Source organism: Paroedura picta, chromosome 8 (genome assembly GCF_049243985.1).
Source record: "Paroedura picta isolate Pp20150507F chromosome 8, Ppicta_v3.0, whole genome shotgun sequence".
Taxonomy (NCBI): Eukaryota; Metazoa; Chordata; class Lepidosauria; order Squamata; family Gekkonidae; genus Paroedura; species Paroedura picta.
This window is the reverse complement of record NC_135376.1, coordinates 58,536,519-58,554,800: the sequence shown is the minus strand read 5'-3', so window position 1 is coordinate 58,554,800 and position 18,282 is coordinate 58,536,519. Positions and strand designations below refer to the sequence as shown.

Genomic DNA, 18,282 nt, shown 5'->3' with positions numbered 1-18,282 from the left:
ACAAATTTGATCTCCCCAGTGTTGTTGTTATTATAAATTGTTATTTGGTTGTTATGATGTTGTACTGAAACTGTATGTTATAGATTAAATTATTATAACGTTCCATATTTTAAAAAATCATAACTGTTCCATGTAAACCACCCAGAGCTGTAAAGAATGGGCGGTGTAAAAATCCAAACAAACAAACAAACAAACAAATAAATAAAATAACTTGAACTAGGAACTACTAGAAGAAGAATAGTTGGTTCTTATATGCTGCTTTTCTTTACTAGGAGTCTCAAAGTGGTTTACAATCACCTTCCCTCTCCTCACCCTGTGTGGTAGGTGAGGCTTATAGAGCCCTGATATTACTGCACCGTGAGAACAGTTTTATCAGTACTGTAGGAAGCCCAAGGTCACCCAGCTGGCTGCATGTGGAGAAGTAGCAGGAAACCAAACCTGGTTCTTAACCACTACTCATTGCAAAGGGAAGTAGAATTAGACTCACCTGCCATACACAAAATGTTTATTGAGAGGAGCACACAAACCTTTCCTAATTTAAGACACCTGGCTGAAGAATTGCAAGATTCAGGAATACCGAGCCCTGCCCTCCAAGATAGACCAACAATCAATCCCCTACTGAAGGTCAAAGCACTCAGGTAACTCCCTCAGAAGAACATTACTCCCCTAATCCAGAATCTTTGACAACCAGTTATCTTAAGATATTAACATGGAACATGGCTGGCTGGCCAAGGGTTCTGCAAGAGGGAGAAGAAATTCCATTTCTACACCATTCCTATGACATCATAGTTCTACAAGAAACATGGACAAAGGCTGACCTTGAGGTAGATGGTTTCTGCTCTTTTAAGTTAAAAGCAACCCAAGGACAGGGCCAACGGAGGTTGAAGTACAGCCTAGACATTCTGGTGTCTACTAAGCTTAGGGTACTTTGCACATTATTAAGCCCCTGAAAGAGTTGGGCCATGGACATCCAATCGGATAATGATTTTTAATGCTTACCTTCCCCCTCAAGAAAGGTTGACAGATATTAAGGATGTCTTTTGATCTGAATGACCATAAATAAAATTTGACTTTGAAACCAGTAGGAGAACTTTTCAACCACTCAGGTCATTTAATGAGGGACTTTAAAGTAGCTGTGTTATTGCAAAGGAATTTCAGAAACAAACTGGAAACAAACTATTGTTTTGATTCCTGAATTGCAAGTTATTACAACATGATAAACCAATGGAGCCCCTTGGACTTAACAGAGACATTGGCTTCTTATCTCATTACACATGCTCACTTATAGCCAGAAACCGAACTTAATATTTTTTTGGCAGGACCACTAGACTCATGCCCAAGTTTCGCATCTTTTGTTTATTCATCATCTTTATGTTAATTTAGATTTCTTACCAAATGTGCTGTTCCAATATTAGCTGTATTTATTGCCCAGTTACTTATACATCTTTATTCATCTTAACACTACCTATGTGTAACAGTTATGGAAAACTAGATTCAAGTGGACAGCACCTTAAGATCAACAAATATTTATTCAAGATGTGAGCTTTTGTGTGCATGCACATGGTATGAGAAAATTTATAATGAATGCATATGTATCACATTTTACAATATGTACATGTTCTAATTATGACTTATATTTCATAAATTCTGTTTTTAATATAGAATTGTATTTCTTTACTGTATGGTACTTATTAGCATTTTGAGCTCTTACACACTGTGTTCCATCTTTATTGTTAGATACAAAAATTCAGCATTTCTTCCAACTCCAAGTGACACAAAGACTATGGAGCTACACAGAAGAGAGTAAGAGCCTACCGGAACCAACATGGTTCAGCAGTCCAAACTATGGCTTACACCACAAGAATACTGCCAGATCAGTTAATTCTAGAGATGTACACTTGCAAAATTACAGTTTATAATTCCATATCAGAAGATCAGAAGGGTATTATAATTTTTATTAAATATTAGTAGCATTGTTATAATTCTGGAAAGTCATTTCAGAAATATTGGAACTATACTCCCAACATCACCCTTCTTGACTTTCCCATACAAAACTATGTGGTGACATTTTTCATACCGCCAAGAATTTTCCTCTGTCACACAATGGCAAAGAAACTCAGCTATGTGATATGAAAAAAGAAATCCATTCTAGTTTTTACCCTCTACCAAACTGGATTAAGGCTGCCACAAAGTCATCCACCAGATCCTATTATAACTAATCTGCACTTATTCTTTAGCTACTGTAAGTCATTGCATCTTTCAGAAGAGTCATCCATCATTTATTTGTTTGACCTTGGCAATGGCTGCTTAAAAAGAACAGTTAACAAAAAAACTAAAATGATGTAAAGCACTGATTAACATGGTAAGCTTCCAATGCCAAATTTCCTGTATTTGTAACAAGAAATGTTTTTTGATAGTCTCTAAGAATGCTTTATGTTTCACTTGACAACTTTAAAATCCTGTATACTGATGTTCGGAATATAAGGTTAGTCAATAATACGACAAATACTTATTTAATCAGTGGACACCTCTGCTTCATTACATAGTAGATGCTAGTTGACTATAAATATTTATTTAGGCCACAACCATACAGCCATTTGTTAACGAGTATAGATTCAAAAGCTACTGCTGACATTTACCCCTTTTATCATTTTCTTTTAAGTAGTGTCAACTAATGAAGCAACAGAGGGGGGTATATGCCACATAACCTCCTTTACCACAGTAATTGAAGAGCCACAAAATAATTTAAATCAAAGGTTCAAATATGCAGTATTGTTTATATGCATAGATTTATATAACCAAGTAAACCAGGACAGCTGTAGCTATGTGTATAACACTGCTGTTCAAGACAATCAAAACTTCAGCTTACCAAAAGCAAATGATGATTTTGCCACATTTTTCCTTGTTTCATCATCTTACTGCACACTTTAAATTTGATCCATACTATATGTATTTTTCTAACCTGGATAGCCCAAGGTGGCTCAGTCTCAGTAGATCTTGGAAACTATGCAGGTCAGTATTTAGTAGTACAGGAGACCACCAAGGGCTACCAGGATCACAAAGCAGAGGCAGGCCACCTCTGAGAGGTAAACCACCTCTGAGAGACTATTTTCATGAAAATCCCATGAGGGATTGCCATATATCAGCCACAACTTAATCACTCCCTCCCAAAAAGTATTCCATTTTATTTTTGCTTAGCATTGACAGTATGACGAACATATAAAGGTGCCTTAGATCAAGCCAGATTAATCCATCTAGGATCTCAGGCAGTGTTTCCCATTCTACTACCAGATCATAGAATCATAGAGTTGGAAGGGACCTCCAGGGTCATGCAGTCCAACCCCCTGAACAATCCAGGAACTCACAACTACTTGCCCAACCAAAGTGACCCCAATTTCATGCCCAACTCACAATTTGACTAGGTTCATAGAATCAGCATTTCTGTCAGATGACTATCTAGCCTCTGCTCAAAAACCTCCAAAGAAGGAGAACTCACCACCTCCTGAGGAAGCCGGTTCTACAGAGGAACCCTTCTGTCAGGAACCTCTTCCAGATGTTTAGCAGAAAATTCTTTTGAATTAATTTCAACCCACTGATTCTGGTCTGACTCTCTGGGGCAACAGAAAACAATTCTGCTCCATCTTCTATATGACAGCCCTTCAAGTATTTGAAGATGGTTATCATATCACCTTAGCTGACTTCTCTCCAGGCTAAACAGACCAAGCTCCCTCAACCTTTCATCATACGGCTTGGTTTCCAAACCCCTCTCCATCTTCGTAGTTCTCCTCTGGACACACTCCAGTTTGTCTACATCTTTCTTCAGTTGTGGTGCGCCAAACTGAACACAGTATAACAAGTGAGGTCTTACCAGAGCAGAGTAAGGTGGTAACAGCACCTCGCGTGATCTGAATACTATATTTCTTTTAATACAGCCCAAAACCCTGTTTGTCTTTTTAGCTACCGAGTCACACCACTGACTAGGGTTGTATGCATCAGCGTCTGAAGCAGCCTTTCCAGGCCGACGCAGCCAGCACCATGGGGGGGGGGGGTGATGCAGGTGTTGATGCACCGGATGGTACACACATGCAGGCGCAGAGCTCTGTGTCTGCACGTGCGCACCAACTGACACGCTGCCGACCGCGACTTCCCTCCTCCCCGCGGCATTGGCTGCACACAACCCTACTGCTGACTCATGTTCAGTGTCTTGTCTACTAAGACCCCCCAGATCCTTTTCACATGTATTACTGCCAAGACAAGTCTCAACCATCCTATAGTGATGCTTATGATTTTTTCCACCTAAATGAAGAACTTTACATTAATCACTATTTATTTTAGCCCAGTTTTCTGGCCTGTCAAAATCATCCTGTATTCTGATTCTGTGTTTGTTACCCCTCCCAGTCTAATATCATCTGCAAATTTAATAAGTACCCCTTCTATTCCTTCATCCAAATAATTTATAAATATATGTGCATATGCATATATATGTGTGTGTATATTATATTTATCAATTTAAACTGGAGTTGCCAAGGATTGAACTTGGGACTTACAGAGTGGAAAGAAGAGATTTTATCACTATTCTACAGCCCTACCTTTCAATAAGCTATTATGACAGGATTCTCTACAGGGAAAAAGAGACAAATACATTACTAGTTTAAACAGCTAATTACCAGTTACTCTGCTGCCACCTTCCTCCCAAAGAGAATAAAACATCCACAGTATTTTTTTAAATCAGTAAAAATTACATAAATACTAAAAATACAATGATTAAATACTGAAAACAATTAAAATATGCAACTTTGCAGCATGTACACTTCTATACAACATAGCTACCACTCAAAAATTACTTTTAAAAGCCTGTGAACAAAATGGTATTATAACATGGGACCTCATCTGAGATAACAAGTGCTATGACTGAGAAAGAACATGCTCTAATGCTGACACATCTAGTAGGCTTCAGGGATAGGACATTCAGGAGAAAGTCCAAGCTGACATACAAGCTCAAAGAGGGAGAAATGATGTGTGGATCCCCAGACCTTTGCCTTTATAACCAACAACCAAAACCTTGAATTCCCCACAGATGAAAACAGACAGCAAATGCAGACAATGTAAAAGGAGTGCAAAACCAAAAAAGGAAACCAAAACCTAACCTAAGCAGAAAATTTAGGAACCAACTAGCTGCTCCAACTAGTCTTTCCAAGGTATCCTATTTGGAGCCCACCTTCTAAAATTTGTACTTTCTGAGGCCATAACTCTCAAGCTTTTGCCCAGGTCTAAATCAAGAGTATAATCCCACATGTGTCAGGAAGAGGTTTGGCCAAAAGCTGACAGATTTTTACATTATGACTATGTTTTTAATATGCTGAATTGGTGCACTTTATTTAATAAATATATTTGTAAATTTTTTAAAAATCCTTTTTGCAGTAAGAGAGGAGTGATCAAACCTCCAGTTAGTAAAAAAGCATCTGCCTTTGGTCCAAACAGCCAAATTGTCTTCATGAACACAGTGGCTATTACAATAGTCTGCATGGTAAGCTCAGGAACATTCAAACATGAAGCCATTTTCTTCATTAAACTCAGCTGGGAGAGTGGGGGAATCACATTTCTTGCAACAGCATCAACATGATATTCTACCAACAGACTGAGGTCTAATAGAACTCTTACGGTCTCAGCTGAATTTAGCAACTTTGGTGATCCCAAGTGTAAAGCAACCTACCCCAAGACATTCAGTCTTGGCTGGGTTCAGCTTTGGTTGGCCATCCCTTTAGCCACCTGATTACTACATGTAAACACTGGCCCGGAATGAGGAATGCAACTTCCAGGTGGTTTGTACAAGAAGAATAGCTGTTTTTATACCCCGCTTTTCTCTAGCCTAAGGAATCTCAAAGCAGGTTAGAATTGGCTGCTCTTAACCACTACAAATCCTGAAGAGACCCATACTTCAAAAGTCTCAATAGTTTCATTCAGTGGTCTAATATCAAAATTAAACAACATTGGCAAGAAAACATATCTCTGTGGAAACTCACAGGCTAGATCTCATAATTGCTATCTACAATGTGAAAAATATCAGTCAAATTTTCCAGGTCTTTTGCCAAACACGGGACCAGATCTCAAGAACTTACCCTATTCAGTGAAGAGCTGGGGGGGTTTGTACCCTGCTTTTTACTACACGATGGAGTCTCAAAGCGCTTACAATCACCTATCCTTCCTCTCCCCACAACAGACACCCTGTGAGGTAGGTGAGGATGAGAGAGCTCTGAGAACTGTGACTGGCCCTAGATCACCCAGCAGGCTGTACATGGAGAAGTGGGGAATCAAACTCAGTTCTCCAAATTAGAGACCACCACTCTTAACCGCTACACCAAGCTGGCACTCAATTGTGAATGAAATTCACCCCCACTGGCTGGCACTCAATTGTGAATGAAATTCATCCCCATTACAAATCAATGGGGAAAGATTGCTATTGGCTTCTATAAGATATGGACTTCATCCTTTATTTAATCAGCCAGCTGGATTACAAGCTACATTATTATGCAAAACTACTCACAAGGAAAAAAAAACCCAAGCAGATTGTTACTGAATTAGCTAGCTAAGGATTGGCAAAAGTGGAGTCACATTGTAACCTCATCCATTGAAAGTGCTGCTGTGATGCAAGGGTTTTAGAAGATTATTAAGATCATACAGCCAACACCATAGCAATCTGCTTCTTCTATCTTAAATACAGTCTGAGAAAATAAATTATTCCAGAAGCATATGAGAACAATATCCTCCCAATCTGGAACATTTCACTTGTGGCATGATGCCAGCCACATGCCATCTACACTCAGTTGGCATCAGCCTTTAGCATTAAATATCCACACACATACACCATTCAGTCCCAAGGAGCTGTGACTGCATTAAATACAGCCGTAAGGGACCTTCTAGCACAGCTGCAAACATCAAACCCACAACATGAGAATTAACACTTCACTCCAGTTTGAACCACATGCATGACGGAAGCAACCTCATTCTTTTGATGATGCATCACACTGACAAAACAAGAGCCAGCATGCTGTAGGCGTTATCATGAAGGAAACACTTTAGATCCTAGCGAGTAAAGATGGTGTGACCAGGGGGAGGCTTTTCCTCCACAATGTAAGAACACTGACGAGTTTGTTTTAGCCTCATCCTTCAGAAGCTTGAGAGGTGGGCTGATTCAATCTTTATCCTTTGAACATATTTAAGATGCTGTGTTTAAAATTATTCCTGAAAGAGCAACAACGTATGCCCATGCAGAATTTGCAGCACACTCTGAGCACCTGCATTTCCCCATCTTCATGGTATAAGTAACTTGAACATCATTCTGCTTTCATAAGTCAAGCTAATAATTCAGCCTCACAACAAAATTTGGCAATGCATAAACCTGCTTGATTATTAACTAAAATCACCCATAAACAGGTTTAGAATGTGAATTCTTAATCAGAATAACCAGTTGTTTAGAGCGCTTAATACTGCATGCTCTTAAATTATGTGATGCATTTAAAGGTACTTCTCAAGCAATGCTGCACTGAAATCTATATCCAGAGCTGGCTGATAACAGCACAGCTCCCAACATACTAATGCGAACACTCCCAGCTAAGTTTTAAAGGTAAATGTAAAGGTATCCCCTGTGCAAGCACCGAGTCATGTCTGACTCTTGGGGTGACGCCCTCCAGCGTTTTCATGGCAGACTCAATACGGGGTGGTTTGCCAGTGCCTTCCCCAGTCATTACCGTTTACCCCCCAGCAAGCTGGGTACTCATTTTACCGACCTTGGAAGGATGGAAGGCTGAGTCAACCTTGAGCCGGCTGCTGGGATTGAACTCCCAGCCTCATGGGCAGAGCTTTCAGACGGCTGCCTTACCACTCTGCGCCACAAGATGCTCTCAGCTAAGTTTTAGGAATGTGTTTAACAAGTATTTTTCCATTTTCGGATAAACATAAATTTCTGTATTTGTGTAACTGCAGCAGCTCTGATTGTTTGGATATTCCTAACATTTCTCTAGAATCACCTACATATATCTGTGAGTGCTGACACTCATCAAACTGTGGCCATTCAAATAAATAAACAAACAAATAAGTACATTGATCATTAACATCTTTGTAAAATATACCCTGTGCTATAAATTGATGCAAGCAATTTATTAGCCTGTGAAAAGCAAGACAGCAATGGACGATGGATCTCAAGCCCCAGAATCATGTCTGTGTTCATATATATTTCATAATTTATTTCATTTTTATATTGCCCTCCCAGCTGAGCCAGCTCAGGGTGGTGTAATTCTGAAATGCACCGAGGGTATCTGTGAGGGGAAGTGACAGCACTGGAGGTTAGAGGAAGACTCCTGGCATGCTTCCTGATGTCTCTCTCAATGCTAAGGTGCCCAAAATAGCAAGCATCACTCAGAGAAACTTTGTTGTTAAAAGAAAAGCAGCATTTTGTATTCTTAAGCTGTGATCAACCGCACACAAACTGCAGGCAGGTAGCAGATACCTCAGTATCTAAGGAGCTGAAAGAAGACAGAGTAATTTGTCTGGCTAGCTTCAGAGCTTCTATCCTCATGGCAGCAAACTCTAACTCCTCCTGTCAGTGGGGTGGTTTGGTGGATTGTGAGCAATGTACAGGAAAAATGCATTTAAGGTCAGGATGCAAACTAAATAGTCACGTTCACAGAATGAATGCTACATAGATTAATCCAGTATGAACATCATTTTGGGACAACACATACACAAACATATTCAAGCTCAGGTTCCTTGAAGGTCTGAAACATCAGCAGAACACAAACCAGCATTTATTTGAAAGGAGGGCCAGTGATCAACTGTGCTTAAGCAGGAAGGGAAGAGCTTTAAAAAGTTATCTACATTTGCTCAAGGGGAACAAATGAATCAAGCTTTCATGTGTGTATGTGTGTTAAGCATTAGCCACATGTTGCTTTTTGCAGCTGTCAATTATAGTTCAATGGCACTCTTAGCTCCTTTAAAAAGTAAATTAGACTTTAAAACAATCTGCTTTACACTTTAGACGTACTGTTTAAGCCACTCCGCCTGTTTAATTTAGAAAGTGGTAACAACTTAATGCCACACTTTCAATGAAGCAGTTTTTTAAAAAAACATACTTACAAGGAATCCAGTCTCCACCAAGGGGTGGGGGCAGCCCTGGCCTACCACCTCTTTTATGATAATTTCACCAATTAATAATGCCCTGTTTTTAACACTAAAAGTGTATTTTTTCATTTTATTACAAAAAGTGCACTTGGCATCCAGCTAAGGAGATTTTCTGAAGTGACACAAATTGCTTTTTAATTTGTATTTGCAATACATTTTTAAAAGCTACACAGAATATATTCTCTTTCAGCATTGCATAGTCTTCAGAACTTTGAATAAAATATGGCTTCTTAAAGATTTCCAAACGTTTTCAGCTCAGTGACTAGTTCCCACATGCCTCTGGTGTGTTGGCTCTACATGCCAAGGAGCACTGAACTAATCTTGGCTTACATGTGCAGATCACTACATGGGATGCAGGTTGTATGTGTCAACATTTGCTGCCATCACAATCTGCTATAAAGAAGTAGCTGACTAGGTTACTTACACAACTTACACAGTCCCAAGTAAGTATGCAGTTGGTACACAGGGTAAATTCTAAAAAATGGGGCCATGAACATCTGGACCAACTCAAAATATTTGATCATTGGGGATATAAGTGGTTAAGTACAGATCTCATTGTCTTAAAAGGTTTCTGACAGGCCTGGAGAAGGTTTGTGTGTAAGCGTGGCATTCGCCTTCTACTGGTGTTTACAAACCCTGACACAAGGAACACTGATAGACTTCCATTACAAACCTGAAGTTTCTGAGCAAATATTGGGGGATTCTTTTCAGCTAAGTCAGGCTCTAGATACTGAAGTTGATCACACACTGAAGGTGGATGAGATATCCTATTGAGAAGAGCATCAGCAGACAGAAAGGAGTCCTCAGGTGGGGTCTGAAGGGCAAGGAGGATACAGAACAAGTAACAAAAACTAGCAGAACTTTTCATTATGAAAGTCATGCATCAATCAGCCTGTATATATGTCTATGGCTAGAGGAGTACTAATTAAAAAGTCAAACACTCCTGTTCTAGCAAAGCAATGGTTGTCTATTAAAACCCCCTAAGGCTGGCTGCGGTATTTTCACTCCAGGAGTCATCAGCCCTAGAGCTAGAGGACCAAAGTACAGGATGCAAAATTAGTTCTTACTATGTCAATGCTGTTTGAATTGATTCCTAAGGTCATAGGCTCCAATTCTTTTCCCTTTGATTTGTCAGATGACTGTATTTGTGCCTCTTGGCTAGATGCCAGGGAGCGTGAAGCTGGATGTTGTAATTTTATTCCAGAAGAGACTTGTGCTTCCGTTTCTTCAAAGCTTGACCTACAACAAGATAAAGCACTGCACTTTCAGGCTGGCTAACAGAAATGATACGTGGACCTAATCTTATCAAGCAGTTAAGGATCATAATGTGATAATGTGTCACTATAGTCTGTGCTATGGAAGCGACACAGCCTTCAGTTAAACAGTCCAATTCACACTTAACCAGAATCCTACTGCTACCATGTGAAACAGTCCTGCACAACACAGAGATTGTACTCCCACTTAAAACTTAGTCACCCACTGAAGAACCTGTGTTGTGAGAATTTGAAAAGGTAAAGACTTTGGATATCTAAAGGTACCAAGTTATTTATACTCTCTTGGACCATTACATTTTCATACCAATTTCTGCAAGCTCTGAGACTTAAAATGAATACAAATAATTATTTCACGGTCTAAACAGCTTTGCAAAAACTGCTCAGTTGCAAATTAATATTGTGCTTTGTCCTTTATCAAATGTCAACTGTTTTGTCCAATATTAATTTCTTCTGGGTATTTAGTGCCTAAGAGATGTACAGTTCAAGCCATCTGAGGAAGTGAGCTTTGACTCCTGAATATTCAGAATGTATTTTCTTAATCTTTAAGATCTTAACTGGACTTTTGTGTAATTTTGCATTGTTATGGTATGTGAGGGCAATCTGGCTGTGACACCTGTCAACCCACTGATCACCAGGGTTGATTTGGTTGACACAGCTGGCTAGGTGGGTGTCCCCTATCTTCATCACCGCTTGATGTACATCCCTCCCAAAGCTGCACACTCAATGGAAGAGGACAATCATCCCAGATAAAAGCGTGCAGTTCTTCAGCATGATTATGGAGTTGCTATTTACATGTTCTGCCCAGTGATTCTTCTACCAAATGAAGCATTAAAATAACCTCGCGGGGGGAAAAAAAACAGTAGCTAAGTAGACCAATTTATAATTGTAATAATGACATTGACTCTTTATAAATAACTATTCTTCTTGAGAATATTGTGAAGTACCCAGAACAAGGAGTTGTAGAATCTGATAATCGGACCGGAGGAGACTTGACTGGACTTTCCTGCTGAGCATCAAACATGAGGTACAAAGACTGCTTTGTCTGAGCATCATCATCCTGCTGTCAAAACAAAAGAAACATTATCATACCTCTTTTTCTAGAACAAAGCTGTCACTCCCCTGCAATGCAACTAATGACACAGGACTAAACCACCAATGACAGGTCACAATATGCTAAATTTATCTGTCAGTGCTGAGCTTTCACTCAAAGCAGAGGCAGGAAAAAAAAGACAGCAAGTTGGTTGGTTTCTTTGAATTTAAATAAGCCACTAGACTGAGACTAATGTGTTTATGATGTGTATTGCATCAGGGCAGACTACTTCTGGTGTGCAGATAAAACCATTAGATATGCACAAAGGGGAAACTTACAATGATGGAGGAGCCTATCTTCTCCATATACTCTATTTCATACGAGTTGCCATACTCCAGCTCTGTAATACAAAGGAAAGAGCACTTAGTATGGTAGTAAAAGCATTCTTCTTGACACTGCACAGGCCTCAAGGTTTTATGGCTGGTGCTTTCCTATTGAGCATTAAAATCATCATTATCAGAGACAACTCAAAGCAGGCTAAATATTGATTTTCCCCCCTTTGCATATAAATTACAGTCCACTGCCACAAACAAAGTACTGCATGTTATTCTTCCTCTTTCCTGAAACAGCTAAGCCCTGGCCTTTTTCCTAATGTTCACAGTGTTCCTTTCCCAGCTTTCAGATCATTAAACTCACATTGATCTATACTGGCTTGAATTTTCTCTGCAGTACTCAAAAGAGTTTTAACAAGCTGATGAGCATGTTCTTTTCCATAATGCAGTATTGTCCAACCATTATGGTCGTATTACCTGTCTCTTCCAATGGGCTGTGAATGTAAGGCCACAAAACAGCTCGGCTATGTTTATTGAAAAGATTTCTAGACCACCTTTCAGCACACTGATCCTCAAGACAGTTTACAAAATAAATATGCTATGTAACAATAAAGGAACTCCCAAACATCACGTTACCCTATAACAAGAACTCAGCTGAGCTCAATAGTAAGATACAGTCCAGAAACTTACAGATATACTTAGAGTCTTCTAAAACCTAGCATGCCTACTGTTTTCCTCCTACAAGCGTCAGTTTTGTTTCCTTCTAGATGCCTGTTTGCTTCACTGCAGGGAAACATGACTGGTGGGGCTATAGACCTAACAAGTGGAGTTGCATGATAAGGTTTGAGAACATTCCCAAGTAGCTGCTGTTTCTTTCCTGAAAATCAAAACCTAATTGTATTTTTGGATGAAAAGCTGAAAGTTGGAAGTGATAGGACTCAGACTCACTAGGAGAAGGGGAAAGCTAATTCTTTTCATGAAGCAGAATGACGTGCCCTCTACACTCATTAGCCAGGAGAAAGGTGCTTGTCCTCCCCAATTCCAAAGCAGGACATTTAGGAAAGGAGGTGTAGCCTTAAAAGGCATTTAATTCCTGGAAACATACCATATGGCCTTCTTCCCTGGTGGACTCCGCCACAATGCCTTAGTGCAACAGCCCCCGACCTTTGTAAGGCTGGGGACCGCATGCGGGGGTGGGAGGGAGAGGGCGTCCCGGGTGCCGCGCATGCGCGGCAGCTCCACACAAGCGTGCATGCACAGAGCTGCTGCACATGCGCATTTGCGCCGCCTGCATGCCGGTGGCCGCACCACCATCCCCCCCTGCAGTGAGAAGCGAGCGAATTGGCCGCCGAAGCAGCCGATTCGCTCAAGGCCCGGCAAGCTTCTTGCTGCGGGGGGGGGGGGGGGGGTGGCGGCATGGCCGCTGCCGGCCCGGTGCTGAGGCTTTCCTGGACCGCTACTGGACCGTGGCCCGGGGCTTGACGACCCCAGCCTTACTCTATCAGATATTTTCTTGGACTATGCTGTAGTTCTGTCAAGAAACTTAATGTTGATTCTTGGGCTTCCACTGCACATTAGCTCTTGTATATAAATAAAGGGCTCCCCATCTTCTGGTAACTGGCTGGAAGTTTATTTCCCTGAAAAAAGTGGCTATGACTTCCCTGATTAACATGAGAGCAACAGAGTGGTTTTAGCCATTTTTTGTATAGGGGAAAATATTGCCAAGAACTACAAGCTGTCCTTTAGCCAGTTTAAAATCTAGTTTGTTCATCTGCTGTCCGTGTGCAATCAGCTCCTTTGCTCTTCACAGAACCAGATGTGCATTTGGTCAATGATGGGCCACTTTAATGACTGGAAAACATCCTTAAGAGATCCAGTTTTCAAAAACAGACCAAAATTACTCATTCATGAACACTTCCACAGTTATTCACACAATTACTACTGTATGCTGCTTTGGTACAATACAGTTACCACTGAAGTTTGAAGTATTCAGATAACGTATTATTTTGTTTTCCCTGGAACAATTTGACAGGGCTTAATTTTTATCATCATCTTAGTTAAGAAGTTTTAACTCAACAACAGAAAACATGACACAATTAATTGAACGCATCAACTGGGTGAACAACTGACCTGCAAAGTCTTATACCTCTGCCCTCCAAGGGTTCAAGAATATAAATTCCCGGCAAAAGTTCACAACTACCTGACCAGGAACTAGCATGGCAATTTTTCCTCATATGCAATAATGGAAAAACATCTGTTACAATATGGAGAATCCTTCTGTGTGCTCATTGCTTAATTTCTCATCATATAAAGGACCAAGAAGCCCTCGCATGGCACTCTTGGAATATGTGGAAGCTTCCAGCAATCAATATAATATGTTAATTTAAAAAAAAAGAAAAGAAAGGCTTTTCCTTTTCTAACCTCATATAAATGTGTTATGGTATTTTTGAGAATGAGAAAAATGTATCATTTCTTCAACACCTTCCCTCTCTTTTCCTGCCATTCCAGATGAAAGCATCTCTTGAAAATTTAAAGGGCAAAACAGCAGTAGTGAATAGCAGTAGTGAAAGAACAGAAGTCATTTTTTTCCTGCAGAAGTCCACACTCAACTCACTAGCAAACTTTGGATATCTAGCAGTGTTTTCAAAGTTTAGAACTTTTCTTTCAAAGTCACATTGTTCCAATTATAATGAATACAGCAACTAATCTGAGATTAGGGGGCGGGGAGAGGGAGCCGCGGCCCGGTGCCAGGGCCTTCGTGGCCCGGCACTGGGCCGCAGCCCAGTGGTTGGGGACCACCGCTCTAGAGGCATAGCACAATTACTTCAGTTTTACCCTTACTATTGTCACTCCACAGAATCTGACTGTAGAGTTCATGAGTTTGTGATTTTGTATGTAATTCTAAATACAGGTTGTCAATTATGAATGCAGAACAACAAAAATAGTAGACTCCATCTGGAAAGATTTCTCTTTCTCTCCAAGTTCTTAGCACATTCACTGAATAATAGCTTATTACACTGAATAATTTAATAAGGAAAATTCCAGTGGTTTTGCAAAGAAACAAATTCAAAGTAATGCAATTGAAGTAGCTAAGTACTAATTCAGGAAAAGTGACTATTAAGTCACCTTTGGGTAACAGGATGATGCTCAAAGCAGATACAAAAGCAACACAAATGACAGTCTCAGAAAAAAGTAAATTACTCTTAGGTTTTCCCTGTAGTATGAAGGTAAGTCCAGAGGGAAAGTATGATTATACTTAAATGATCTCAGAGGAAATATTACCTGTTAATTACAGGTAATCTGTGCCATGTTATTCAGTGGCTGTAGGGAAATAAGCATTTGCTCTCCCTTTGGCATGACAAGTGTTAATTCAATGAACTTATATATTTTTTGATTATATCCTTAGTTTAAAAAGAATTCATTCCACTTTGTATTACAATATTTGAATGATAGTTTATGGTGTCCCATATGTAATTCATCTTGCCCTGAGATCTTCTGGAGAGGCTTAGTTCTGGATGCTTTTTTCAAAGTTTCTGTCTTAAATGATACAGGGCCTTTTTTGTGGTGGCAAGCTTCACCTGGATCCCCCCCTCTTAAATGCTCAATCCTTCCACGTTGTTTTCATGAGTCTAAATAAAACTGGAAAGTATTTGGGTTCCTAGAGAGGTGCATTTTCCTGTGGCAACTTAATTAGGAGATTTAATGAGGATCCCCATTAATTGTTTTAAATACTACTGGGGGTTAAGTTACTCTAGGTTATCTAGAGAAAATAAACAGATGCATAGATGCAACAAAAATGTAGCCATAGGTGGAATACACTGAACTATGATAAGCAAGATAGAGCTTGTATATTCTGAAGGTTCTGCTTGTGGAAAGGATATCTGACAGTTTCGAAAATCAGGATTAAAAACAGATGTCTCCTAAGTACATAACTACAGAAGTAGTGGATAGTTAATAAACTGTAAAACACCAATTTTATATATGCTGTCTAGTGAAGGGAATCCAAGGACAAAGAATACAGGGTTCTTCATTCTCTCTATTTAATCATACTGATCTTTGTCCCTTTATAGGCCAACAGACACATTTGAGAAAGATTCCACCAAAATGCTAGTAAGCTACCTACAAAACTAACATCGTAATGGAGATCACATCTGCAGCTGGGGGATGTGCACATGTGTTTTAACTACATGTGCCTAGACCATGTTTAAATGTTTTGTTTTTTAACTTCCTTTAGCTAATGTTACAACAATTGTGCTAATTAGTAATATAAACAAGGAGCATGGCAAGGGTAGAGGGAACAAAATGGATGTTAAATTTGTTATGGGCTTCTTTCTCTTTACTATTTATATTGTTAAAAATAGAACTTTTTTTTTAAGGAACAGAACAAGAAGAAGAAATATGGGCAATTTTTGTTTTACACTTGTTTTCAAATATTTTTAGAAACGTGATTTAAAGTAGGACCTTAGAAGCAGTAACGCACAACTACTTGTCTACCCACAGTGAACCCAATTTCATGCCCAAGTGATAATCCCCATCCACCAAATATCTCCAGAATTCAGCCTGGCCTGGAGGAAATTCGCCTACCATTCAATAGGGGTGATCAATATTTCCCTGGGTATGCAACAAGGACAAGAAACAAACACTAGCATATCCCTTCCTTCCCACCCACTCACAATCTGCCTAAATTCATAAAATCAGCATTTCTGTCAGATGACTATCTGGCCTCTGCTTAAAAACTTCCAATGAAGGAGTCATTAAATGAAGCGATATATACTAGAAGACTATATCAGCAGTTAAGCATGGAGAATAAGAATATTTTGCTCTCTGCTTGCCTTTTCCATGTGAAGTAAAATACTGGCTTGCCACTAACCCACTTAGCTTACCTTCTGTAGGAGAGCTGAACTTTGTTTCATTTACAAAAGTTGACAGATCTGATGGTTGAGGGTAATCCTGTTTATCTGAATCTAAGTCCACTGTCATACAAGTCCACTTCTGACTGCCTACAGAAGACGCAAGTTTCTCCTCGTCTGTCGCATGAACCACAGTGGATACAACGGAGGGAGTTTCAGCAGTGGGCAGTGACATGGTCTCCTGAGAGAACAAATATACAATAACTGTTGCACTGCAAAGAAAGAAGTAATTGTTCTCCCTTTCCCTCCCAATCCTATTTCTGGATTCCTTTTACTTTCATTTTTAACTCAATCCTACCTATTCCAGCTCAATACAAAGATATGAGGATCTCATTCCTGAAAACACACTGAAATATGATTGATTCAAGTGGGTAGCCGTGCTGATCTGAAGCAGCAGAACAAATATAGAGTCCAGAGGCACCTTTAAGACCAGCAAAGTTTTATTCAAGGCATGAGCTTTCGTGTGCAGGGACACTTCCTCAGATACAATGACTGGAAATATGATTGGAACTTCTCCTAATGCCAAGGGTTATTTCTTTAAAAATATTAATAAAGTAAGGGAAGCTAAAGTTAGGCCATCACAATTATGTGACTGTAATCCTCTTGTTTTACTAACAGAAAAAAAACTGAACTCAGACTACCTGAAAGATTTATTTTAACTGTCTATCAGTGCCATCCTAAGCATGCTGGTGCACACTGGAGCTTTAACTTTATGAGGGTTCTGGGGATGGGGCATATTTAAACTGGGATCTTTTATATCAAAATCAGATGCTCTCCCACTGAGCCATGATCCCTCTCCTTAAATTAACTGAGCTTCTGTTATTGCTGTATTTCTATTAATCCATTCAGGTATACTAGGATTTTACATTGCTATTTTTGCTACTTTCAAATCCACCCAGTTAAAATTAAATGCTTGAAAACATCACTTCAAAAAGCATATATCTATGCTTGAAGAACTATTTAGCACTACTTAAAACTCTGAATCACAGCTTTTACAATTAGTTGGCCTACTAAAAAAATCTATTTATCTTTTATTGTTGATGTACACAACCAAGAATACAAAGCTAACTGGTTTGCCTAAAGAGTGTGGTTCAATACTGAATACTGACACTGCAATCTTTAGAACACTTTCCTGCAAATATACATGAGAAAAATCCTGAGTAAATCTTCTTAGGATTGCTATCTAAGTGCATTTTCAAAATGTAATTTCTTGGCAGTCATAATGAAATATTAAGACAACTGTTACATCTAATAGATATGACTAAACCAGAAGGAAATATGCAAAAAATGTTTTAAAACTTTACCTGAGAAGGTGGGTCAGACAATGGAGATCTTTTTGGTGACTTTTTCACCCTAAAAGTATCGCTGGAAAGGAACAAGAAAATGTGAATATGGCAGGCCAGAGAAAAATAATGCCATGTAACAATAAGCAGCACATATCCGAAGGAACCACCATCACCAAAGAAATATTTCCTACTTCAGAGAGCTTCATAAACTAGCACAATGAAAATGCATGCTTATGATCTTTCATTTTGCATCATGCACTTTTGGGTTGAATC

General features: G+C 39.5%; 1 protein-coding gene across 14 annotated transcripts in view; it reads right to left on the bottom strand.

Moving 5' to 3' along the window:
- TACC2 (transforming acidic coiled-coil containing protein 2) overlaps window positions 1-18,282 on the bottom strand; it is a 171,086-nt gene that overhangs the window by 25,135 nt on the left and 127,669 nt on the right. For 7 of the 14 annotated variants that reach the window (XM_077349959.1, XM_077349958.1, XM_077349965.1 and 4 more), the window contains 7 exons: window positions 18,028-18,088; window positions 16,697-16,904; window positions 11,820-11,881; window positions 11,396-11,511; window positions 10,245-10,416; window positions 9,851-9,991; window positions 8,507-8,596 (listed from right to left, as the gene is read on the bottom strand). In XM_077349959.1, coding sequence (XP_077206074.1) covers window positions 8,507-8,596; window positions 9,851-9,991; window positions 10,245-10,416; window positions 11,396-11,511; window positions 11,820-11,881; window positions 16,697-16,904; window positions 18,028-18,088 — 850 coding nt within the window. The remainder of the gene's footprint in view (window positions 1-8,506; window positions 8,597-9,850; window positions 9,992-10,244; window positions 10,417-11,395; window positions 11,512-11,819; window positions 11,882-16,696; window positions 16,905-18,027; window positions 18,089-18,282) is intronic. The other 7 variants (XM_077349962.1, XM_077349967.1, XM_077349963.1 and 4 more) reach the window with 3 other exon arrangements.